Source organism: Sceloporus occidentalis, unplaced genomic scaffold, assembly GCF_023333645.1.
Source record: "Sceloporus occidentalis isolate IW3139 unplaced genomic scaffold, rSceOcc1.0.p SCAF_5, whole genome shotgun sequence".
Lineage (NCBI taxonomy): Eukaryota > Metazoa > Chordata > Lepidosauria > Squamata > Phrynosomatidae > Sceloporus > Sceloporus occidentalis.
Genome location: NW_028316985.1, coordinates 182,076,496 through 182,103,324, shown reverse-complemented (window position 1 = coordinate 182,103,324; position 26,829 = coordinate 182,076,496). Strand labels below are relative to the sequence as shown.

The following is a 26,829-nucleotide window of genomic DNA, read 5'->3' as shown; positions in this document are numbered from 1 at the left end:
CACAGGATAAATGGGCACATTAGATCTTAGAGATGAAAACCCAAAATCTGTTGCAGAACACTTCAGCATCCATTGACAACTCTGGCGTGTTACAGACGCGCTAAAGGGGCATGCTAGGGTTGAGAAGGGGCGTCGCTTCCTGACGCCCCTCAACCCTAGTACGGACTGAGTCCATACAAAATGGTGGCGCCCGTCCACACAGGGGCCGCCATTTTGACGTCACGGACGCATAGCGTCTGGACATCACACGGCGGAAGTGGTGCCGCAAGTGCGTGACTAGCGCCTCACGGCGCCACTTCTGGGGCCTAGAAAGAAGCGCCATTTTGGCGCTTCTTTCTGGCTGCACCCAGGAACCGCATGGTTTGGCTGCTGCAGTTCCCGGATGCAGTAACTGGCGGCAGCAGCAGACCGCCCATTTTGGACGGTCTGTAACACTTCCCTATCTTTGATTTCCAAGCAGCACTCCTTAAAGAAAAGCAAAGCAAAGCAAAACAAAACAAAACAAAACAGAAAGAGAAACTGAAATGAGAAATATCTGCATTAGGATACAGTATATGCACAAATACCACTTCCTTGGCAGTTCTTTAAACTGGGGCTATGGTTTCTTTGTATACTACATATATTTAAAACAGTATTTGTTATCCTATCTTCTAAGTAATGTTCTCACATCTGGTTTATTGCAACACTCTACTGGTCCTTTATTCATATCAGTGCACAAGATCAAAGTCTTCCATTATTTTACCTGCTTATCTTGACTTCTTTCTAAAACCTATCTGCCACTTTCTGCCTTAGTTTTCCCTTCATGAGAGAAGTGTCAACTATAATTGGAATTAACTTGTCACCCCATCACCATACCCACATAGTTTTCATTTCTGTTACAATTAACCCCTCTTGCTATATATGTTTGTCCACAGCAGCTTCACTCCATGCATATGACAAAATGGACCGGAGTCTATGTATGCTTATGGTAGAAATTTCTTTTCATCAGTATCAATGCTGGTGCTACAGGATTCCTTTATCATAAAATACACATTCATGCACCGCTAAAGCAGTATGATGTTCTGACCATGGAAAGATCGGTGATAAATCCATATATCACCAATCTTACAGTATGATTCTTTTACCACTAGCAATAACAAAAAATATCCAATGATGTTGACCTTCAGTCAGATATCTTGTCACAGGGATATAATTTAAATACATGCACATCTACAAATGCCAAAGGATTTTCTTACATACAGTGAAGAAACCTGGCTACCAATGCTATTCTAGAGAGACTTATCTGAGCTAGATCAACAAGTTGTTGTACTTGCTATTGTGGCATTGGGCCTTCCACATTCTTGGACTTTACAGGAGAAAAGTAAAGATGGCCTCAGGAATTCTGTATCAAAAACAAGATTTAGATTAAGTCAAAATTCACTATCTGCCTCATTCAAAAAGAGCAGCTACATGACATCAGATCAGTGATCTGCGACTGTAATTAATTTTACTACTAATAATAATTAAATGACATTAGGTCGCTGAGAGTTCTCCCCTTTCCAACAGTTAGAGATAAACTGGCAGACACACAGAAGAGGAAAGCAGAATTGTCCAGCAATGTGCTACAATCAGTTATGTATTTCCTGAACCACTGTCCCTATCAGTTAATCTTCTCTTTTTCCCAACAGCAAGGGAAAAGAACTAGGAAGGAGAGGAGATGAACAGTTGATGGGGAAAGAATATCAGTTTCTAATAAAGTTCTGGGGCCTTGCTTTTAAAAAGTTGTGTTTCTTACTAGCTCTATATAGAACATCTGCTACTTTTGCAAAAGATCCCAGATGGAGTATGCCTGCATTTATAGTCAGGCTTGGGAAGGGGAGCGGGGCAATCCTATGTGAAACACTGGGACAACTGTTTCTAGGCAATGTAGATAATACAATCTTTAGGGTCAGTTATCTAACCTTATATAAGGTGGTCTCCTGCTTTCCAATAAGAGAACTATAGTATTTCTAACACTTTAAGATTTATGACATAAAGAGAGTTGTCAGGATTTCTGTAGCAAGGACTGAAGTCCTAGTTCCTTGCAGCCAGTACAACATTTAGATTAATTCTGGAGAAGGCTGGCTTCTCTTGACTCTACTTTTCTGTTTAAAAGGATAACAGATATGCCAAAGACATTTAAATTAACCTGAACGGTAGATAACATAGTTCACATAGTATCCTTCAGACTATAGAACGGCTGCTTTCAGTCTCCCTTCCTAGAACTTTTCTAATGCTTCATTCTCTAGGGATTGTATGCTATCACTTCTTTCCCTATTGATAATGCTTATAAAACTGAAACTGTAGTCATCTTGAATGGAAATATCTCATAACTGGTTTCTGGAGCTTTTCTGTTAGAATTGCTGGCTTGCAGTTCCTGCAAGAAATACAGGTCCTGTATCTACTCTCAAGGTTCCTGTTGTCAATTTCTCACAACTTCCCAACACAAAGTAATTATTTGTGACAGCTGAATTAGGACACCAGTTGTTATTTCTGCATCTCAGTAGCAAGAATCTCAGCCCCTATCATTATCTTCACCAAACTGTCATCTTTCGGAACATGATAATTGGTGAAAGTTTATAACAACTAGAATATTCTATGCAAATCTTGCAGTGTTACAGAATACAGATATACTACCTGGCTGTCCTGTATGTAGTATATGTCGGGTATGCTTTATGTTGTGAAAGGCTGGCGATCCATGGATTTGGTCATCCACAGATTGTCACACTCCATATTATTCAATGGTGGTGTGTGCTTGCTTATGCACTTGTGTCGTTGTTACCACAATTGAATAATATTGGCGCAATCATTCATGGTTTTTGCCATCCACAGGGCAGAGGGGATCAGACCCCCATGGATGGGAATGGTCCACTGTATGTTGGAGCAATATGTCTTCAAAACATCAATTAACCATGACAACAAAAACAAAACTTGAACACTCTGTTGCCAGATGTGCCTCAAAAACCAGTATTTTATTAGTGTTCTCAGATCACTTCCTCCTTTAAAAGTGGACATATTTAATGGATTGGTCAAGGATAGAAAGGAATGTCCTTGAACTAGATGAACTTGGTAAAAATAGCATTTTTGGTGCCTCACAAAACCTCTTGAAACAAAATGGGCACCTTGCCTTTTCACACACATGCAAGGTCTACAAGGGATTTCCAAAAAATAAGACACATGAAACAATGCACGTATTTTAAAACAGTAGGCAAAATTCACACAGTTGAAACACTCACACACACATACAAACACATTTCAGAGCGAGAGGAAAATTTGCACAAATCATTTATATATGGCAGGATGTTGGACTAGATGGTCCATCTTCCAGCTCTTTTGAGGCTAAGAAATTAGGGAACTGTTTCAAAAATGGGTGGATTTCAGAAGGAGACAAAAACTCACTACATCCAAAAGAATGATGGGAAGAAAAAACAGTTAGGTCTGAAGAAACTCAACAAAATCAAGATTATGGGGCAAAGCAGACTGGCAAAAAAAAATCTGGCTACTTGGGGGAGTAGCGTATGCACACTGCTCACCCCGATACTGTCCCTAAGCCAGAGTCACGCCGCCCTGCTGACCACACAGCGGGTAGCGTCACGGCATTTATGAGGCACAGTGTTTACAGGTGCCGCAGAAACATGTAAAAAACACTGCCATGACAGAAAGGGTGCTTTTTCTCCACCCTGAAAAGAAGTGGCATTTTGCTGCTTCCTTTTGGGCTGGAAAAAGGCCAGATCAGGGCTGTGACATGCAGTTGCTGCAGCCCCAATCCAGCGCTCAAAGGGGCTATGTTAAATCGCCCCTTTACGGATGTCTGTTTCGGCCCTGAATTTTTTTTTCCCATTCAAAATCAAGGCATCTGTCAAGTCTGGCAGGATATCAAGTTCAGAAATCCAGGGTTCAGTAGTTTAAACTCAGAAAATCTTTATTAAGAAATTATAGATCCAGTACAGTGATGTTCATTGTCAGAAATGACCAACAAGTATTAGCATTGCCTAATTAAACTAACTAAAATTCTGGGCGGGCTTAATTCTTATTCACTACAATTAATATTGTGTCCAGTTCTGGGCACCACAATTCAAAAAGGACATTGAGAAACTGGAGCGTGTGCAGAGGAGGGCGACTAAAATGGTGAAATGTCTGGAAACCATGTTCTGTGAGGAATGACTCAGGGAGCTGGGGATGTCTAGCCTGGAGAAGAGAAGGTTAAGAGGTGATATGATAGCCCTGTTTAAATATTTGAAAGGAAGTCATATTGAGGAGGGAGCAAGCTTGTTTTCTGCTGCTCCAGAGAATGGGACCCGGAGCAATGGATGCAAGCTCCAGGAAAAGAGATTCCACCTCAACATTCGGAGGAACTTCCTGACAGTAAGGGCTATTCGACAGTGGAACACACTCCTTCCTTGGAGTGTAGTGGAGTCTCCTTCCTTGGAGGTCTTTAAGCAGAGGCTGGATGGCCATCTGTCGGGGATGCTTTGATTTAGATTTCCTGCATGGCAGGGGGTTGGACTGGATGGCCCTTGCGGTCTCTTCCAATTCTATGATTCTATGATTCTAATAAACATATTTCCTCCTCTCATTCCCACACTGCCTCTTCCATGTTATTACAGCCAGATTCTTTTGACTGAAATGGCCTTGAGCAGGCTTGACCCACGCATCCTTCCCTCCCCTTGTTATCTCAACACTTGTGTCTAAGATAATCATGTTTCAGGAATAGCCTTTTCTATTATATAACCCATCATATTGACCTCCCAACATTTTATGGCAGGTAAGGTGGATATGTATCTTATGGTATTTAAATTTGATTTAATGTAATGCTCATCTCTCTTTTTCATTGGTCCATTTATTTCCAGATTACTGTGGTTGACTGCTTCCTCCCATGGATCAGTGTGTCATCTAATTCTGTGTGCTCCAGTTGGTGTGTTTCTTATGTTCCTAAAGGAGCCTTGTGGTCCATGTTCTGTTGAATCATACTAGGACATGTCTTTCATGTTCCATCTGTATGCATTGCACAATTGGATGCTGTATTCTTGGCACTAGTTAACTTTGCTCCTTTGTGCCTGTTTGCATGATGATAATGCATTCATTGAACTTGTATTCATTCAGTTGTACAGTCTCTTTAGTATGTTCCACATTTAACATTGCCGTGACAGTGCTTAAAGAAATGCTTTGCATACATGGGGGAGGAGACCATAGAGCTAGGTAGGTGATCATGGATCGGTTGGTACAAAAAGACATAAAGGAATCCATTAGTGCCTTTGAGATTAACTGGGAAGAAATTTCTAGCTTAGGCTTTTCTGGATTCAGTCCACTTCATTAGATGCATCTAATTGTAGTGGACAGAGTACAAGAAAGCTTATGCCAGAAAATTGTTTTTCTCAGTTTATCTCAAAGGTACTACTAGATTCCTCTTGTGTCTTTTTATGCAAAAGCCGACAAACACAGCAATTGCTTTGAAAAAGGTTAATGATGGATTTCCTAGCCAGGCCCTCTGCACATGACAGCGTCTGTGGCAGTTATTGTCTCCTGCTTCAGGATGTGAAAAGGAAGTGAAGAATTCAACAAGCATTTCAGCACTCTAGGTTATAACTTGTCATATGGGATCTGCTCATGGTAACTTCCTCTATTATCCTAGAATGAATTGCTTGGCAGAGGGGAAGTCGCTGAGGCTAGTGGCTGAGGCTTGGGAGATGTACTCCTAGCAATTCTCTTTCCCCAGAACCTCTGATGCATGACTGACAACTGTCTTCTGAGAAGTACACTTACAAAGAAACAACAGTGTGATAGCAGAGAATGAATATAAATGATTTAAATGATATAATAAGATTCTGACTGAAAACAACCACTCGAGTGGATTTTATCCCCATGCACTGTGTGCCACGATGTGAAACCCTCCCCTAGAACAGTATCATGGTTTTTGCTCAGGTATATGTATATGTAAACCATCTCTGAGTATTCCTTGCATAAGAAAGCACTATGAAATCTATGGAGTCACTATAAGTCACCAGGTGACTTGAAGATGCATGCACACACATGAATACACACAGAGGCAATATTGTTACCTTAGGCTTTTAATGGTTTTTAATGTGAGTCTGACCTTATTGTGTGGTGCGTTAAAGATGTCTTTGCTGTGTCAGTCTGGTTTCTTGTTTGGAATTTATCTCGATATTCTTCTTCTTTTTGTACTTTGACTTGAGGAACTCTGTTAGAAGAAGACCACAGAAGAAAACACAGAAGTTTGTGTAACCTGCTTGAAGAGTTGCCCAAAACATGGACAATCTAGAAACTGTCTTGTCACAGGTTGGAGGCTATCTAGCACAGTATGGAGTTTATAGTTTGCCAGGTGTGGCTGGATAAACCAATATTGTCTAACCTGGCGAAGCAGTTCTGTTGTGAGCATGAGCCAAAGGCAGAGTCCAGATTATAGCCCAGGCCATCCAATGTGTCAATGGCATGAATGCGATGATTCACTTAGTTTCTGAAGGAAGCAATAAGCACTTTTAGCAATTTTGTTACCATTACAAGAAAGTCATTGAAAATTGTATAGTCTTCCAAGGCTATTCACAGTTCTGGACGTATTCTGCACAAAATTCACATTTCTTTTTCACAAGAAACATCATTTTCTACACAGGAAACTGAGGCCTGAAACAGATGGGCAAAAAGTGCTGACTTTGGGCTGCTTTGGGGGTGCGGTGTACAGATGAGGCCAACTGCAAAAGAAGCAGAGAAAAATCACTCCTTGCCAAAGCCAAGTGTCATGTCTGAAATGTTGGAGAGTATGCTGATCCAGCATAGTCCCTATATTTTAATCATAGAATCATAGAGTTGGAAGAGACCTGAAGAGATCCAGCCCAACCTCCCCCCCACCATAGAGGAACTCACAATCAAATCGCCCCTGAGAGATGGCCATCCAGCCTCTGTTTAAAGTCCTCCAAAGAAGGAGACTCCACCACACTCTAAGGGTGTGTGTTCCACTGTCGAATAGCTCTTACTGTCAGGAAGTTCCTCCTAATGTTTAGGTGGGATCTCTTTTCCCCATAGCTTGCATCCATTGTTCCGTGTTCTAGTTTCTGGAGCAGCAGAAAACAAGTTTCCTCTATCCTCAATGTGATACCCCTTCAAATACTTAAATAGGGCTATCATATCACCTCTTAATCATCTCTTTTCCAGGGTAAACATACCCAGCTCTTCTCATAATGCATGGTTTCCAGACCCCTGACCATTTTGATTGCTCTTTGGACATGCTCAAACTTGTCAACATCGTTTTTGAAATTTGGTGCCCAGAACTGGACATAGCATTCCAGGTGAGGCCTGACCAAAGCAGCATAGAGTGGCACTGTTATTTCCCTTGATCTAGACACTATACTTCTCACCTATTTTTGATCTGGAGACTATGCCAGAAAAATGGGATTTGGGAAATCTGGCTCATAGGCTGGTTGTAATGGATCTAGGGTAAGAACAACCAAGTGTTATAAATGATCATGGGCATTGGTCTCTGAATATCACCAGTCTCAGCTAGGAGATGATCTGGTCATTGCACTTTCAGAGGGATGTGACTGCTTAGTATTCTGATCCATGTACAGGATTGAAATCAAATTCATGTTGGGCGTTCTACCACAGGAAGATTTTCTGTTCCTTTGTCTTTGGCAGCTATGAATCTCAAGATAATTAATCATAATCTGAATTACATTGTCAGGCTTTGATTTACGACTCTAATAGTTTTGATTAATTAGAAATGTAAATGAGCTGGAACACTTTACATTAGTCATTCACTAACTATCAGTAGTTGTGGAAAACATAAGGATGCGGTAACGGTTTAAACACTTTGGGTAGCTTACAAGTAAGCTTTTGTCTGATTCATCTTTATTTTTTAATGACATATCTTATTTCCTTGCCAATGCATAAGCAAATTCCACAGAGTAGAACCGGTAGGGACAAAACTCAGTTCAAATGGCTTTAGAGCTATCTTACTATCAAAAGCGAGACATACCTTTGTTAGAAACTGTACAAAGCACCCCCTCCTCTGTTTCTTTCTCTCTTTCTGGTGTGTGTATAAGTAAGTGTAAAAGAGAGAGAAAGAAATGGCAGGAGGACAAGATGATACATGGCAAACTGAGCCCACGAAACGTGAAGTTTCTGCTTTAGCTATTTTTGGATTTGAAAGGGGGGGGGGAAGCAACAATTTTTCAGATTAAAATTTGTTTTGCTGTTCAACCTTAGTCAGTTCTCTTACTGTAGAACAGCTTCTCACTTGTGCACACAGACCTGGCAGCTTTTCTTTCTGGTAATGGTACTAAAATGCCATCCAGCACTATGCTGTCTTTTCACAGCTGAAAGTGTCACCCAAAATGGTACCCTCCCCACAAACTGCTGCCGTGCTTTTTCCATTAGAACTTTACTTCCACCCCCACATACTAAATTTAAAACTGCCACCAGGAAAGTCTTTCTTCCCCTGCTTCCTTTCTTTAATAACAACAAGGGTATTGAGTTCACTAAATTAGTCCCTAAATTACTTGGGTGTTTGCCACCAGGTTTAGAAGGTTTTGTTAGCATCACAGCCAAGCATTAACAGCTGCCCAGCAGTTTGAAGGAATTACGTTGTTGAATGTGTTTTGCATGAGCTTTGCTGTTTGAAGCGGAAAAAAACAAAGATATTAAAGCTGGAAATGGATATGAAATGGTCTAGAGAAGTAAATTTTTCACGCCAAAGTAAATTGTCCAACCTATTAGCACATTTCTCATAACTATGGTGGTATGCACACATTGTCTGCTTCTGCGCTATATAACTCTTGGGGGCTCATCATCCCTCAGCCTTGTTCTTTAGGAGATGCAACTCTAGAGTAGGCATGGAAAGAATATTCATAATTATTCGTCCCCAGATTGCAAAGGAAAAGCAAGTATTTTTACCTCCCTACTGAACAATGTACAACAAATGAAAGCATTTAGAATAGTGCAGATATCTGTCTGTCTATCATTTAGAAACCCTTTACTATTTACAAATCTCTAAAAAGATCTAAAATCTATCTATCCATACAGAGAATATGATTCATTTGTACTAATTGTTTTACAAGTTCTGAAGATGCAGTGTTTTTCTCTTCTTGCATTGCTTGGCAAACTCTTTGTAAACAATGATTATGAAGGTTGCACCTCTACCTTTGATAGGAACAGAGGCCAGATATCAGATAAAACACACTTGTTGGCCTTTTTGTACCATAATATTTCTTGCTAAATCAACACGGCAGTCTTGATTTTCTTAGTTCTCTTGTTTTCTCCCCACCCCTATCTTTTATTTCATGTTTATGTTTAACTGTAGAGACAGCTTAACCGACTGCTTCAGCACACATTTTTCTTAGGATGGTTCTTCTGGTTGCCACCTGTTTTATTGGGCAGCAGGTGGTGTACTTAGAGTGTCTCAAGGCAGAGTGTCTTCCCTTTTAAAGCAGCCACCTTAGTCTATAGAGAGACTTTTATGCATTAGAAATAGCCCAAGGATGATACAGAACCCCTATTATTGTGGCAAAGGATTCTACAAAAGAAGATAGATGGCATTTAAGATTGTATGTTCCTAACTGCATTGCAAATCCAGTTACAGATGTCAGCAGGAGTCATTACTGTGAAAATGAAATGCCCTTAATGTACTAAAGCCAGAACATCAAGGAAATTGTTCCAACCAAAACAAATATCAGAATTGTGTACAGTGCCGTACTTCCTATTGCTTCTTTGACTGAGAATGGATCACTCTGTGGCTTTATGCCCCAAAGTTGAAGAACAAGTGTGATTAGGAGAAGAGCTATTCATTCAGTAATTGGGTTTTGACAGCATTTCTTTTCTACCCAAAACATATAAAGAAAATCTAATTGCTGGCATGCTTCCTTTGTAGCTGACCTCTCTACTTTACCATATAGAACTGTCTGTGGGGTGGCAGTGGTAAGGGTTTCAGTTTATTCTATGTAATTGAAATCAAGAAGTCTGGACTACTTCTTTCTTCTGTCTCTGAATTTTTGTAAATGTGTGTAGAAGGGGCAAAGGTCCTAGGAAGGGGTAAGATGGAAAAGATTAATTGTGGGAAGGCCGGCCTGGATTGCTTTGTAGTCAGAGGGAGAAAACGTGATGTGGGAGTAAAGGCTGTGGGATTCATGTAGGGATTTGATGAAGGTTGCTACATTTTCTGAATAATACAGAATGTAAATAGCTTCCACAGTGGAGTTCTGAGATATACTGTATATACTCGATTATAAGTCGACCTCATGTATAAGCCGAGGGCAGGTTTTGGGGCCAAAATCATGGATATTGATATGATCCCTGGATAAGTCGAGGGTAAAACTTAGGGGCATATAGCAAATGATCTAAAGGATGAAGCAAAGCAAAGCAATATCAAAGAACTTGCAAAATTCCAGCAAACATAGCTCTTTGTGTTCACTCTTAAGGCTGGATGGATGAGAGAGTAGAAGGGATTGGTGCTTCCAGGATAGATTATACTCTTGCTTTTCACCAGGAGATGGTTCTTACTTAAAAAATAAGAGTTAAGATACAGTACTTACATTGACCATGGGTAAGTTGACTCAGGTTTTTTGGGTCAGTTTTTTGACCTAAATTTCTAGACTTATACATGAGTATTTACAGTAAGTGGAACTCAAGAGATGAGAAGGCTACAGCCGACATATGAGCCGCAGGTGGGGTTTTTTTCAAGGAAAGGTCAGATTTGTCTGGTGTTGAAGCCAGCCACAGTGGTATGATGTGTGGCTTTAATAATAATGGCCTCTTAGTCAATAGACGTCAAGAAGACAAAAAAGAATAACCACAGATGTTTCATATCACTTTAAACTGGGTAACCAAGGTCCAAAACACATTGCAGAAAAAATCTAGTTTGAGACCGCTCTAACTGCACTGGCTCAGTACTGGGGATTCCTTGGAATTGTAGTTTACTGTGGCACCAGGGCTCTCTGACAAAGAAGGCTAAATGTCTCAAAGAATTACAATTTCCAGAATTCCATAGCATTGAACCAGAGCAGTTAAAGCAATGCCAAACTGGATTATTTGTGCAGTGTGTTTTGGACCAAAGACATTGAAATAATTAAGAATGCACCTCCTTATTATGGCTTAGCTATATATGATAAAACATGGAGCCTTAAATTAACAACTGTGGCAGAAGAAAATTGGAAGTCTTTTATTGTGTTTATTGTCAGCATGCATATTATCTTTATTGTTAGTATGTGATTATTAATATTTATTAATATAATAAATAAATATTTTGGTGTGTACTTATTTGTTTCAAGAATAAAGTTTTATTTTAATTTAAAAGAGAGACATAGTTCAGGATTTTCTGTATCTCACCACAATCATTAACTAAAAGGGAGACTGTAGTCAAGAAATCAGAAGAGTAAGACTTGGCAGTCATGAAGAAACTAGATAACATCACTTAGGTAGTCTAGAAGTCATTTCATATCCAACTGATTTTATTAAAATTGATTGTTATCTATGATGTTTTGAGAAAATCCATCATTAGTTATCCATGTTCATAAATACAATTATCCACTGGACTCCATTTAAAAGGTTATGATGATCACTGCACTCCTGACTATGTTGGCTATTGATGAATTGTTATTTTAGATAACTAATAGGAATGTTGGTTAATTCAGTACAGTGGACCCTTGTTATATGCTGGGGTTTGGTTCCAAGATCCCCATGGATAACAAAATCTGTGTATGCTCAAGTCCCATTAAATATAATGACATAGCAAAATGGTGTTCCTTTTTTTAAAAAAAATGGAAAATCAAGGTTTGATATTTGAAATTTATACTTTTTTTGAACATTTTCAAACCGTGGATGCTTGAATCCATGTATAAAAAATCCGTGTATATGAAGGGCTGACTGTATTCATGTTTTATTGATTGTATTTTTGTACTATTGTATCATTTTTATTGATGTAATCCCACCTCGATCCTTGGGAGAGGCGGGAAATATAAATAAACTTTATTATTATTATTATTATTATTAGAAACACAAGTCTTAATGATCTGCATTTTAATCTTCATTTTTTCAGAACAAGATTATTTTAGACCCCATGACATTCAGTGAAGCCCGATTTCGACCATCTCTGGAGGAGAGATTGGAGAGTATCATCAGTGGCGCTGCACTCATGGCAGATTCGTCCTGCACTCGCGATGACCGGCGGGAGAGAATTGTAGCTGAATGCAATGCTGTACGACAGGCCCTCCAAGACTTGCTTAGTGAATACATGAATAATGTAAGTGAAATTCTGCTTTTGATCTCTTCTTCCTCTACATCCTTCTACTATATATAGTTAACGGTTTGCCAAACCTTTTGCCAAATCCTCACAGTTCTATCTCCTTTCCCAATGGAAGTCAATTTAAATAAAGTAGAGATGGCAGTACCTGCATTTTTAATCCTTTTGGAACAGTACGGCATATTAGGCTCATCTTGGGAACTTTGGCTCATAGTAAAGAGTAAGGAGTGAAAGTGGATGCTAGTGATGGTGATGCTAGCGGTGGTGTTTGTTATCTGGAAGTCAGGTGCAGCTCCTTATAAGAGCGGAATATAAATGCAACAATTTGGTTTATCATAGGGATGAATCTTCTTGAGTCTCCTGAAAATGATTGGGTATACATAATGTATGTAAGCCATCCCACCAGTGCCATTTTAGATAAAATACCATCTGCTGAATTGTATCAGAAGCTTTGATTTTTCTGAAATGCCATTTTGTACATTGTGAAAAAACTCAGATGCTGCTGTGAAAATGGGTAAAATTTCCTTTTGAAGATGGGAAAGTCAGGTGAGACAATAAATTGTTATTTTCTGTACTCTTTGTTTGAGATGTAATTTCCTTCATTATTAACTGCTGTGACAGATGTGAGAACTCTGGGTTTGTACTGGGATGAAACAGTGAAACCATAAAGGAAGAATAGCTGTTTGCTAACAGTCTAATTGCTGCTATTAAGCAAGGGAGGTGTGTGGGTTCCCTGGTGCTTCTGAGTAATCTCTATCATGATGGCAGTGTGCACAATGAAATATTTGAAATACTTCAAGTATAGTGGTTAGAATTTCCAAATATTGGAACTACAATATTTGCCAGCGGAAGTACACATTATATTATCCAGGGTCTGGGCATTTCAGTGTTAGGGATAAACATTTTCCTTGATGGGTGTATCACAACCATCTCCAAATGGAAATCTTAAATGCCTTTTTTTGGCAAAGTATGTGTAATTGGTCTGCACTACAATTTCCTTTCTTAAAATGCATGACATAAAGGCCAAAGCCATTCAGTTAGCATTCAATGTACTGGAGAGAAATTTTTCACTTCTTGTCGAGTTCTGTTTGTTTGAATAATACAACGTTTTCTACTTCAAGTTAATCACAGCTAATGCTATAGAATTCCTTTCCAGAGGGCAGCATAGACCTCTTTTGATATTTCAGAGGCTTATTTTCTTGAAAACTACAGGTGGAGATATTATGCCTTTTCATGTTCTGAATAAGAAAAGGACAAGGAGGTGGGAACCCTTCTGCTTTTTTATTTTGAAGCATGTTTACGAAAATGAATTGTATATTCTAGTGATAAAGTGCTTCATGTATTGATTTTTCTCAGCAATTCATCCGACCACATTCAAGTACCCATATTCTTCAATTGGTTGTAAAAATGCATGGAAACGATGCACCGTTTATTATGCCTCCTTGTGAAAACCAATAATGTCAAATGTAAAAAGAAAGAAATTGACGTTTCCTCCCATTCTTTACTGTATGTGTGAAGCCAAATTTTATTCTAATACACTGGATCACTTTTATCATTCAGTCATATGGAGCTGACTTCAAGGAATTAAGGCCTTGCTGTTTTTATCAAGTGGCAGTTGAGATGTTGGAGTGAAAATGACAATAAAGGATGTGGGTTTATCTTGAGGGGAAAGCTATAAAGAGACTGAGTTAAATAACAGGTGAAGATGATGATGTGAGATATGCCATTTTGGCATCGCTGTTTGTACAACCTTGTCTTATAGAAATATTGCTTTGGTAGAAGCTCTAAAAGATAGTACATAGGCTGATTGATGGTTGTCATCTGTTGCTTGTGAAATCTGCTGTTAGGTGCAAACCTTTTTGATAGCAGAAGACTTTTACCTTTCCTTATAAAATTTTACTAATTTTATTGATACTTCTAGGGAAGTTTATACATTTTAAATGTTTGGCACACAAAAATGTATGAATACTTTATAACTGCAGTTAACCAGTGTATGCATGTTTGTGTTGTTATTTTGACAACAACATATTCAAATGAGGCAGCATTAATAGGTTTTTGAAATTATTATCACAGTGTGCCCACATTGGGTGTGACATACATGGCTTTCAGCATACACTGAAAGTCACACAGGAAAAGCCTCTCGTGCGCCCCAGAAGAAGTAATGGGGTGCGCGCCCGCGCCCCACCATTCCACGGGCACGAGCCCCATTACTTCTAATGAGGCTTGAGCACATGCAGATTTCCCCTTGCGTGAGGGGAATCCCGAACAGATTTTCCTTCAGTGAATGCAGAAGCTTTTGCTGAATGAACCAAACTTGGCAACCTATTCAGTGCTAGGCATTTCGACCCTATATTTTTGTGGGTCAAACATTTAAACAAAACTATTGTAAAAATTAAGGAGCTTCTTACACTTTGTCAGCAGAAACCTAGAATTTCATTGCATAGAGTATTTTTTCATAAGTCTAATTATGTTGGAATATGGAAAGCCCTTTTTGCAGGATATATTTGGAGAGCTGAATTGTACCTTTGGTATGCATGGTTGGTCTTTAACCCTTTGAAGCCAAGTTGCCATTCATAATCATTGTTGTTTTTCCTTCATTATGCAAAATGTAATTATGCAAAAGACACCTACCATCCTAAATTTTATTTTAGTTATATTGGATGTCCTGTCATCTACAAAACTTCCATCTGAAAGCATCTTAAAATAACACATGAGCTTCCTTGTTGCATTGGACACATCTGCATTGGACACATCTGCATTGGACACACCATGCATTGGACTGATCTGCCCCATCTTCAAAAGGTTATCACAGAAGAGCTCTCACAACAGTGAATTCTCCTTTGGACTTCAGTTTACAGAAATTGGCATGGCCCATGGTAAGGGATTCTGGGAGCTGAAGTCCTAACATATGGAGAAGTAAAGACTGAGAACCCTGCTCTCAAGACTTCATTGCCACAGGGAAAACAGATGTGGGATAATTTCAATTCAGTTTTGTTGTTTTTTTAAATCAATAATAATAACAATTGTCCTCTCTGAATCTTTAAGATGGGTGGCTTCATACTAACTCTAACAGTAGAAACCAAAACCCCAAATATCAAATATGAGAGAGGGTTTCATGGTGACTTATACCGATTATAGTTATTGGCCTAATGACAATCCTTAATAAATGTTGTGTAATGCTATGGAGAGTAGCAAATATTCCAAACTTGAAAATGGAAAAGGACACCTGTGCATTGGAAAGACACATAATTTATTGTTTTGATGAAGAAAAAGTAAAGCAGTGGGCAGCTTTACTTCATGAAATGCAAAACCATTTATCTTAGGTGCCAAATTAAGTGAATGTCAAATTGGTATTTAGGATAAATGGGGGGAGGGAGGCAGAGAAGAGAAACATTTTATTGAGCACTTAGAGACTGCGGATCTAGAAAGCAGAACCAAACTATATTGAGAAAGATTGGTGGAAACCTAAACTCTATGAACTCGCAAGATGCTACCCAAGCCCATATTTAACAACTGGCTGATCTTCATGCTTGAATGGGGAAAAGGATCATTCTTGTCCTCCTTCGGATTGTGATTTGAAGCAGCATAAGGTTAATCTCTGTGACAGTGAGCAATAAATTACATTCTCCACACAGCAAAATATCCATCGCCATCTCCAAGCCAGTCTTCACTGATCCTTGACAGAAATAAATACCTAGGTCACCTGGGTTGTCTAATATAGTTATAATAGCTTAGACAATGCCATAAACCAGTTGATCATAGAACTATATTTCTGGCTTTTCAGGGAATGCTTAGAAAATCATAGCCATTAAAATAGATGCTAGTTTTTCTTTTCTGTTAATAACTGCTTTTGATAAGCCCAATGAGGTTTCTTTTCACAGATTCAGATGAGAAACACAAATAGTATCCCAGTTTGATACAGAGGAGTTTACTGCTTGGAAGAAAAGGATTTACTGATACATGTCACCTTCCTCTTAGATGTTGAAGCAGCTTTAGCAATGGAATGAGGGTATAAACATATTTTTGTTTGAAGTGATAACTTAAATCTCTAAATGGTTTATTTCAAAAAAATCTCTTTTCTTTATTATATATTAGTAGCATATTTCTGATTCTGGTTGCTTGTGATCAGTGTTACTGTCTTGGTTGTTCAGGATGAGAAACTGCTGTGGCTTTAGAATGTACTTTTTGTCAATTCATGCAAAGTAAATAAGAAAGTATTGAATTTTGATTAGATAATTCATACCATACACTTGTAGAATAAGTTCAAGTCATGTTTTATTTTGCATGTTATAATTACCTGTTCATGATTGTCTTAGAGCTGTTTACTATGCAATTTAAAACCATGGCAAAGTAAAATAGACAATGAAACAGGTAAAGGTAATAAACAAGTGAAGTAAATTAGTGCTATACAGAATTAAAATAGCATTGAAGACATGAAGTTCCAAAGATTTAAAGTGTAGCATCCCTTCCATCATTTTAAAGTATAAACCAGTAAAATAACAGAGAGCAAAGACATAATAAAGTGGGCACCAGGAAGGTCTTCTTGGACAAAGCATTCCTGCTTGATTTCATCTTGGTAAAGTGCTACAGATGAGAAAGCCTCTCATTTGGTGCCACTCATTTAATCTCTGACGGAGGTGACACAAAAGTTGTAATGGGAAAATATATCTCTTAAGATACCTGTATCACAAACTGTGAAGAGCTTTAATGGGGCCCAAACAAGAACTTACATGGCTCTTTTAAATGAACTGGGAACCAGTTTAGGTCTTTCAGAATTGATGAGTGTCCCTGAATGAGTGACCCTAGTTGTTGTTAGTAACAACAACAACAACAACAACAATTGTTGTACTTTGAACTAATTTCAGTTTCCAATCATTCCTGAAGTACAACGTTCCATCGAACACACTACATGAATGAACATGGGGATATTGCCAAGTGTGAATCACTGTTGCCAGATTATCCTTGTACAAGATGCATCAGCTTCAGCTGTTCAGAAACATTTGTCTTGCAGAGGATACCTGCATCTCTGGCCAGTAATTCCTAGTTTCATATCTGACCTTTCAGAAAGGGTACATTCTTGTCACAAACAGGTTGTAGGGAGCCACCATCCAACCATCAGTTCTTATGTCTTATCAGGGCTGAGACCATTGCCAAGCTCAGAGTCTGGAGGGCTATTGCAAATTGGGCCTTTAAAGTCATAGCTACGGTTGCTTGAAAACCTACATAGAGAGAATCTCCGAGCTATTTATCCATCTATTGCTCCTTGGGAACTGCCTGCTCTCTGGCTCTTTCCTTGGCTTGCCTTCATTTTTCAGGTCCAACTTACTTGTTTTCTGTCTTCTGGTAAGCACAGTTCAAAACTGCATAACAGCATGGAACCCCTAGGATTGCCGATAAGGCATCTAAACAATTTGTTCCAATTTTTTGCTTTGATGGTCTCATTCCCTCTAGCATACTGTTGAAATGTTCAGCTAGATCTTGCATTCATGGAAGACAGACTGATGTGTTCTTTTGCTTAATACTTGAACAGGCAGCACATTTTGTTCAGGAGAGAGAGGCATTCTGCTTTCTTTCTTTCTTTCTTTCTTTCTTTCTTTCTTTCTTTCTTCTTGCAAAGTACTTTTTCCTAACTATGATCTTACAGGTGCCCGATTTGGAAAACATTTTAATTTTCATTCTTGTGTTCTGTTCTCAGCTGTAGGAGTAGAGATAATACTAAGGCTGTGAAATAATAAAAATAAACACAAAATAAATAACTCATAACAATAAGCTGAAACAAGGCTACGATGCCAACCTTAGCTATGCCAACCTCAGCTATGCCCATTGGAGAAAGAAATCACAACTAGTTAGTTGGTTGGTTGTGTTTGTATGTACAAAATAAGAAAAGTGTTACAATTACTGAGGAAAAAATCTACTATAAAACAAAAATCCATACTATCGGTTTCTTCATTAATTGGTATTGTATTTATAAACATAAATTGCTTTAATTATCCATATTTTTCTCCCTAGGATACTACTCTTCAGGGTATCTACATCTAAGACACAGTTTGTGTTTGCAGAGGTTATATATATTCATTTGCAGTCCTGATTTTTTGACATTTTATAATCTGTATGTATATTTTTTTTACTCCAGAGACATGAATCCTACTTCTAACTTAAAGTTATAACAGTCAAATATAAATGGTCCCCGCTCCCTAAGAATGCAAAGTGAAGTGTACCAGATCAGGCTGAAATTATTTTAACCTCTCGTTAAATAGCTGACAGTGATTTCATCTGAACAAAATTTTATTTTAAACCACAGTTTGATGGAAAATTCTGGTCGTGTATTATAGTTAATAATTTTAAACCGTTAACTTCCCCATTGCCAAGATCTTCTGATGTTTAAATAAGTGGAATGTTTTGGGGGTTTTAAAAATTGTATTTTATGGTTGTTCTGTCTGAGCAGCCTTGAACTACTATAGTGCAAAGTAAGATATAGATATTTTAAATAAATAAGTAATACAAGTTTCAGTGTTTGTGTTTCAAGTGTATGTGTGTGCATACAGGCACCGCCTGTAATGTCCCAAGGCAAAGCAGAAATAGCATATAGGTCCTAAGTTACCTACATATAGTACTACCTGTACCCTGCTGAAAAACAGGGTGTTTTTCCTGTATGGTTTCTGCAGATCCTGCTGAGAGTACTTGTGCACAGTACAATATTGTCAGAGCTGCAAAAAAGCACATTCTGAGTGGGTTGTTATTAGCACCCTGAGCTGTTTTTATGTGCACCCTAGGGTCATTTTTGACTTGTTTAATTGACAACATTTCTGCAGAAGAGGCTTCGTATTTTCTTCCTCTGAGGCTGACAGAATATGGTTTGCTCAAGGTTTCCATGGATCTGAGAATTCAAAGCATGATCTCCCGGAGTCTCAAGTCCACTACTAAAATCACAACACCATGCTGGCTTTCTTTGAGTGGATGCTGTATGAGGCAGATGAAACCAGCACATGTATTTCTATTAACTTTGCTTTTTCTATTGGAAATGGAGACCATATTAAACTTGTAGCTTCCAGTTTTAGATAGTATATTCAGTAAGTGGTGTCATTACATTCAGTATACTGAGACATGTAATATGGCTGGAAGTCAGTACTATCGCCATGAATAAAGAATTGGATGTCATTCTGAATGTCTTGTATAGCTTTATGATTTTCTCCTGACTCTCTATTTTGTTAGGAAACATGGCAGGATTAGTCTTCCTACAGATTGCTAACTGGTGTAATTTGAAGGTACAAATCCAAATTGGAAAATTCCTCATTGTGGAAACTGTGATGTGTTTTTAAAACCCTCCAGATGTTATTGGATTGCATGTCCCAATAGTGCTATCCAGCACAAATGATGGTGAGGAATGCTGAGTGGCAATCTAACAACATTTGGAGGTAAACATGATTTGCAGACCTTCTTTTAGGCCTTTCAATTAGAGTTCAGAGAAATATTTTTCAGACTTTTTAATATATTTAATCAGTGTTTAAAAGAACAATTACAACCCTATTTCTTCCTCCAGAATCTATTTTGTTGTGACACTTTGCTCTTGGGAAGAACTGCTTGTTGTTCATTTTCAAACTTTAATTTAGCAGTATTTTTAATGTTACCTTAGAATTTAGCACATATATATCTTCTCTGCTGATTTCATACCTGTGTAAATCAGATAAGGGGGCGAGGGAGTACTGCATATGCAATAATTTCACTGGGAATAACAAATACTGTGGTAGAGATCCATATATTATAAACAATACATGGAAAATATAGTTGGCTCTCTGCATCTATGCATTCTGTATCCATGGTTTCAACTTGAATTCCATTGTAGGAGAAAGGTGGGATATAAATCTTTCAACCAAATAAAATAAATAAATCTAAAAATTTTAGTTACAGTAAAAACCTGAGTTGACTTATCCATGGGCCAATGTAAATGCTGTACTTAAATTCTTATATAAACTAAGGAATCATCCCCTGGTGAAAGGCAAGAGTGTAATCTGTCCTAAAGGCATTGTTGCCTTGTACTCTCTCATCCATCCAACCTTTAGTATGAGCACAAACAGTTATGCCTGCTGGTATTCTATAAGTTCTTTGGCATTGTTTTCCCTTTACTTCATCCTTTACATTCTTTGTTACATGCCCCTAAATTTTACCCTTGACTTATCCATGCATTATACCAAAATCCATATTTTTGTCCCCAAAACCTGCCCTCAACTTATGCTTGAGGTCAATTTATAGTTGAGTATATATGGGGTAAATAAACTACCTAAAGCTCTCTCTCTCTCTCTCTCTCTCTCTATATATATATATATATATATATATATATCCAAAACGCAAACCTTGATTTTGCATTTTGTATAAGGGATACCATTTTACTATCCCACTGTATATTATGAGACTTGAACATCCACAGATTTTAGTATCCATGGGTGTCCTGGAACCAAACCCCAGCAGATACCCAGGGCCCACTGTACAGATAAGTACCTAACAGAGCACAGTTCTTTAGGATGGGGGAAAAATAATACTAACCAGTGAGCAAATTTACAAGGCTGTGAGAGTTTGGACTTAAAGCGATGTGAAGCTTCAGGGGTTGCTAAGAGGAGGAAAAGATAAGAGAAAGAAGTTGAAAAGTAACACGCGCACACACATATATACATATATTTGTTGTTAACTTGACCCATAGTGGCCCTGTGGATACGTTCCCTAAACCAAAGACACACACACAGAACACACACCAAAGAAAGAGTGGACAGTTTGGAGACCCGGAATTAGCAGGGCAAGTATTCCCCAAATGACAGTTTGTAGAGATGGCAAATGTTATCTCTCATTGGTCCTGTTTGACTTGCCTTGGGGGAAATCTAGGACGTGTTGGCAGTACTGTCTGGAACAGGGAAAAGAAAAGGACAAGCTAACCCAAGCCCTACATGCCAGAGACAAGACTATGAAATAATAATAATAATAATAATAATAATAATAATAATAATGAGCTAATGAGATTCTCTCTTCCAATTCCCAGATTCTAGAGATTTTGAAAGAGTGATATCAGCTTAGAAAGAACAAAGTGTAGGCTAAACAGTGATTTCAGCAAGAGGCCCCCAGCTCAGAATTCTTGGTTGATGCTGCAAGTAAACTCTGCCCCCAGAATTAATTACCTTTGGATCTGAAATCATTTTAAAGCATCTCAGGTAAGAGAATAACCACAACATCAAGAAAGTAAGGAAAGTAACTAACTAAGAAAGGGTACGTGAGTTATGTGTCTGAGAGATATTAAACAGTACTTGGTTTAACAAAACGTAGCAGTGTCTCAGACAAGTACTTAAGAAAGACATCACAAAAGTGTAAACTGGTCAACCTTGTCCCAAAGGTTAAACTTTCTATGGCATATCCTGCTTATAATGCATTGTTTGCCATCTGCAGGGCCATGTGGTGGGAGAGATAGTGCCTTATACTGTGGGTATTTGTTGTTTCAATAGCTTAATTTTCTTGTAAATGTGATGATGGTAGAGAATGTAGTTCTGTATGGGTGATAGGTATAGTGTTAGATCAGAAGCCTTTTCAATTGACTGTTGTTGTCCTAAATCAGATGCCCAAAGAGGTTCTTTTTTAGAATATGCATATGGACATTTTGGGCAGGATGTTGGATAGATGTGGCTGCTTCCTACAACTGTACATGAATCAAGGGATTTCGAAAGCATTACAAAATGCAGGTGTATATCAAATATATGGCTTTGATATAGCATTTTCTTAGATAACCAGAAGAGGGCATACTTGCATGCCATAATCCTTTTCTACATAATTTAAATATATGTATTCTGCTGTTCTACTGCTGTAATAAAAATGAAATTTAATAATAATAAACAAAATGCAGAGCTTATTTTTATGAGGTACAGGAGCTTCAACAAGATACTGCATTTTGAATGTTTATCTAGAATACAGTAAAGATGTAAGCAGATCTACAAATTGTTCAATTCAGCCACACCTTCTATTTTAACAAAAAGGTGTGGAAAGAATGTGGGAACATAGGAATGTGCACATGGCACTATATTTCCACTGGAGATGAGGCATAGTGGCAGATAAACTCAAGTTAACAAGATTGCGAAAACTACTATGAAAATAAAACATACATTAATTGCTGAGCATTGTGCATTGGATGCAGTCCATAGTCAAGTTTCACATTTTATGTGGGGAAAGCCTGCTAGAGTCTTAATTCTGGGATAAATTTTAGCCACATTTATAAGTGAATGCTGATTGTGTGGTTTTTGCTCCCACTTTCTAATCTAAACTCCAAATGCTACTTACATTCTGAAGTCTAGAATTTCAAATGTTAAGTTGGAATATCCTTATATTAGAGGTTCAGAGGGAACCTTTGAAAACCAAGTGTTCTAACTGAACTGTGTGTGTTGCATTTTTCCAAATATGATTATTTCCCACCTTTCCTCCCTCCTCTCCTCCCACTCCTTTAAAAATGAAGTTATTGAATAGCCAGCAGGAGGGAGACAGGTTAACTTGCAATGTATATATAGTACTACCAGCATTAGATGTGGCTTCTCATAATAAATCTACTGGAATCTGTAAAGCATCAGATGAAAAGATAGGTCAGTCAGGAAGGACTGAATTGAATACTGTAGGATGAATGGTGTCTCCTCCCTTCTGCCACATTGTTTTCTTTTTTATATAATTAAGTGTTTTTATTGGTTTTATAACAACAATGCAAAACAAACAATTAATTCATAAATAACAAACCTTAGAGGTCTATATGTAAACTTGCATAACTGTTATCTTTTGTAGGGTAACAGCAGTAAATAAAGTCCTAAAGACATCACTCAAATTCGCTAGTTGATGAAGTTGGGATCAAAGTATCTTTCCAAAGAATAGCTTGAGGAGGAGGTCCAATAGCAAATGAGTTGGTGTTGATATCATCAATAAACACTGACCAATCATCAAAAACGGTGTCTGGTTTCTTTTGTCCATTACAGAGTTGAAAAGTATAAGAAAGCTTTTCCAATAACCAAGTGTCCCAAACTCTTGCCCAGTAGTTGCTTATTAGTACATTCCCTGTTTTCCAGCTTCTCACAATTATATTCCTGGCTTCTGAGATGAGAAATGTGATAAGCTTCCGATATTTCAGATGACTGTTCTCTTCACAATAAATGGACAGTAAGAGAAGGCCCCGGACAGAATATTACAGTTTGTTTCACAATAAGGAGAGATTTGCATCAGTATTGCATTCCAAAAATTATTAACCTTGGGAACACAATCACATGTTTTCAAAGGAGCCTAAGATGTCACACCCACTCCAACATTTTGGAGAGTTCCACGTTGTTTTCTATGGGTGAGGAAGATTCATGAGCCAACTTGTGTTGTGTTCTTTCTATGAAAAAGAGAAAATGAAGAAAAGATCCTAATATAAGGAAACTCCATCCTGTTAGCCCCCAAGAGACCTTGAAGGGCCAAACACCCCACATTTCCTACAGAGATTTAAAAAAAAAAAAAAGAGAGAGACCCTTCTAGGTTACATGGGGCTATTCTTGCCATGTTTTGGGCCATCCTGTGTCCCAAGAGGGTACTCTGAGTCACTTTAAAGCAAAACAAAACATTGGGGGGGATGCAATACAAAAAAATGCACACATACACACTGACCCCAAGGGGATCCAAATATGGTGGAAATGTCCTCCATATCCCTTAGAGGAGGAGGCGGCGGCGGTTTTATTTGTATCCCAGCTCTCCCATTTGAGGATTGATGCGGGTTGGGAACATGGGAGAGTGTGGGGGCAATGGGGAAAATATTTTGTTTGGCTTTTTTGATCCCAGTGTTGCTCTGGAGGGCACAAAATTCACCCTAAGGAGCCATATACAGCCCTTGGTCCACAATTTGCCCATTCCTGTGTTAGACTAACCATTCTTGAGTTTGAATCAAAGTCCAAGTCAGCCACTTTGCCCAGATGTTCCCATACGTAGCCTTGCTTGGAAAAAAAAATTAGTCAGATGTATGCATTCTGCAGGTTTTTCCAAACCTTCCACTCTGACATCTTTAATTCATCAACATCTACAGAAAAAGAGTGAGAAGGATCAAGCTGTGTAAAAATGCCATCTTCAGCTCTACAGTCCACTCTGTTAATAGTGTCAAGTGTACACAATATAAATGCATACACATTAATGCATGACTACAGTGTATTGTGTTTATTCAGATGTTCCGCTATATCTTTGTTTGAATAGTAGCTTAATCCAGATGCATAAAACAGCCAGCTGAAATGAGTATAAGTAGGTAAACTGCTAAAAGAGGTCATTCAGAGATGTGGTCTGAATTATCATTAGCATGTAGATGACACCCAGTTCTACCATTTCTCTTCAGCTAATTCAGATGCAGATGCAGAATTTTCTGAATCATTGTCTGGTCACAGTGATAGTTTAAATGAAAGATTATACATTGAGATACAATCCAGGTAAAAGGGATATTATGTTACTAGGTGGCACCCAAGTGGCTTTCTACCTGTTAGGGGGAAGAGTGTTATGCTGTCACTATACAGTCAGCCCTGTAGTATATGGGTGCTCCTAGATCCGTCGTTGTCCCTAGAGGTATTTGTGGCTCAGTGTGGCAGAAAGTACATTTGTTCATCTTAAGCAACTATATCCCAATGGTTATTCTATTTGGGCAGAGAGAACTTTGATACAATTATCTGTATTCTAACAACCTCCCAATTGGATTGCTGCAATGCATTATACAAGGAACTGCCTTTCAAAAAAGGTCTTGGAAATTAAGATGGTCTGAAATGAACTGTGTGATTGTTAATGGGGCCAGATTCAAAGTGCTAGTCTTAAACTTTCAAGTCCTAAGAAGCTTGGAACCAAATTACCCACATGTTCAACTTCCTCACATACTTGCATATCTGGAGGTCCTTCTCAGGATATCTGGAGGCTCATCTCAATCAGAGTATGGACATTTTTGGCAGTGGTGCTCCAGTTATAGAGTGTCTTCTCCAAAGAGGCTTGCTTGGAGTTTTACATTGTTGTTGTTGTTTTCCAATACTAGACTCTTCTGAAAGTGTCCCACACATTTTATGATTGTTAATGATCTTGCTCTACTCTATTAATGCAAAATTTCTTTGTTGCAGATATTTTTTATTTATTGCAATAGTTTGGCCAGGGTCCTGCTGGTCACTTCTTTAGCAGTTGTACCTTTTGTTCGGAGTTGTACAGCCATAGCAAGGGAAAGCAGACAGAATCTACCAGCTTTGAGCAGCCATTTTCTGCAGTGCCTTATTACCTCTTTCACAGTTGCTTTGCCTGTGGCCTTTTTGCCCCTGCCTCTGCCAGCCTAGGTATGCCGGTGCAAAGCACCAACAGAATTCTGGCCTTCGTCTTGTGTGTTTCTTCTTTGTTCCTAATTTTATTATTTTTAACTCTGTTGAATGCCAAGATGATGTTTGTTAATTGGAATATATATATATATATATATATATATATATAGTAAGTAAATTCAAACAAACAGGTAATGGTGTGTGTCCAGTGAGTGCTGCAGTTGTGGAGCTGTCAGTAAAAATGAAATTCTGCATCCTTTTACAAAGAAGGGCATCCTTGGACGTCTGCTGTAGAGAATGACAAAAGACTTTACAAAGGTTTCTCAGGTATGTGGAACCCATTTTGTTGGTGGTTATCCATAAAATTATGATTCCCTCCTGGGGGAAAGTTGTTCTGCACAGAGGAAATGACCTAATTATTAAAGAACAAAACTAGAACAAAATCCTTTTGTATATTAGCACATGATGACGTTCAGTCTGCTCAACTGCCCTGGAACATTCCTTGATTTCACATTGGTCCTGTTTTTACATTTATAGCAATTGTGCTGCACCGAGAGCACTGTGAACTGGGCTGAGAGAGAGCAGCAGCCATGCGCTCCTGTTGTGCAAGTTGATCCTTTTTGATTGGACACATTAAAGAGAGTGTATTGCATAGTATTGGAAAAACTGTGTTTTTAGTTCTCATGTAAAGCAATGTAAAAGAGAAGATATAATATAAAGAAACCTTTTAAAAGTAGGAGCTTTGAAGGAGATTGATGGCTAAGTTGTAAGATGGCCCCATATACAAGTTGTGGAAGTTTCATATCTACAGAGAACCCAAATACAGTTGCGATATAAGGAAATGAGAAATGTATCTTTAATAGCACTTTTTTTGTTACTGTGATAAGATAATTATTCTGCAACATGAAACCAAAGAGTCCCAGTTAGAAATTTGTCTCTTAAAATGGACAATGATTGGAGTTTTTTTAACACTATCCAGAATACCTTAGGGCACAATGAATAGTAATACCACTGCTGCCAGGACTGTCAGATTCATTGTCAAATAGCATTCGGAATTCAGGGATCAGATAAATTAGATTATAATTGAGTTTTAAAGCTGAGTAGAATAAGTAGATAAAGTAGTATTAGCCAGAGACATTAATGCAATGAAGCTCCTGCTTCTTTTAGTCTATTATATTAAAGACCATTGCATATATCACTGATAGGAGTGTCTGTGCTAGAGTTGAAAGAGATTGGCCATGATAGGTAGAACAAACA

The 26,829-nt window shown here is 38.3% G+C and overlaps 1 protein-coding gene and 1 long non-coding RNA gene across 5 annotated transcripts in view; both read left to right on the top strand.

Annotated features, from left to right (window-relative positions):
- Positions 1 to 26,829, top strand: part of LOC149313245 (catenin alpha-2) — a 609,699-nt gene that overhangs the window by 194,808 nt on the left and 388,062 nt on the right. For all 4 annotated transcript variants that reach the window (XM_089526338.1, XM_089526340.1, XM_089526339.1 and 1 more), the window contains one exon: positions 12,059 to 12,262. In XM_089526338.1, coding sequence (XP_089382464.1) covers positions 12,059 to 12,262 — 204 coding nt within the window. The remainder of the gene's footprint in view (positions 1 to 12,058; positions 12,263 to 26,829) is intronic.
- On the top strand, positions 19,499 to 23,176 carry LOC149313247 (uncharacterized). The gene is made up of 3 exons (XR_016281363.1): positions 19,499 to 19,677; positions 21,291 to 21,459; positions 23,063 to 23,176. It is a non-coding gene; the product is annotated as an uncharacterized LOC149313247 (long non-coding RNA).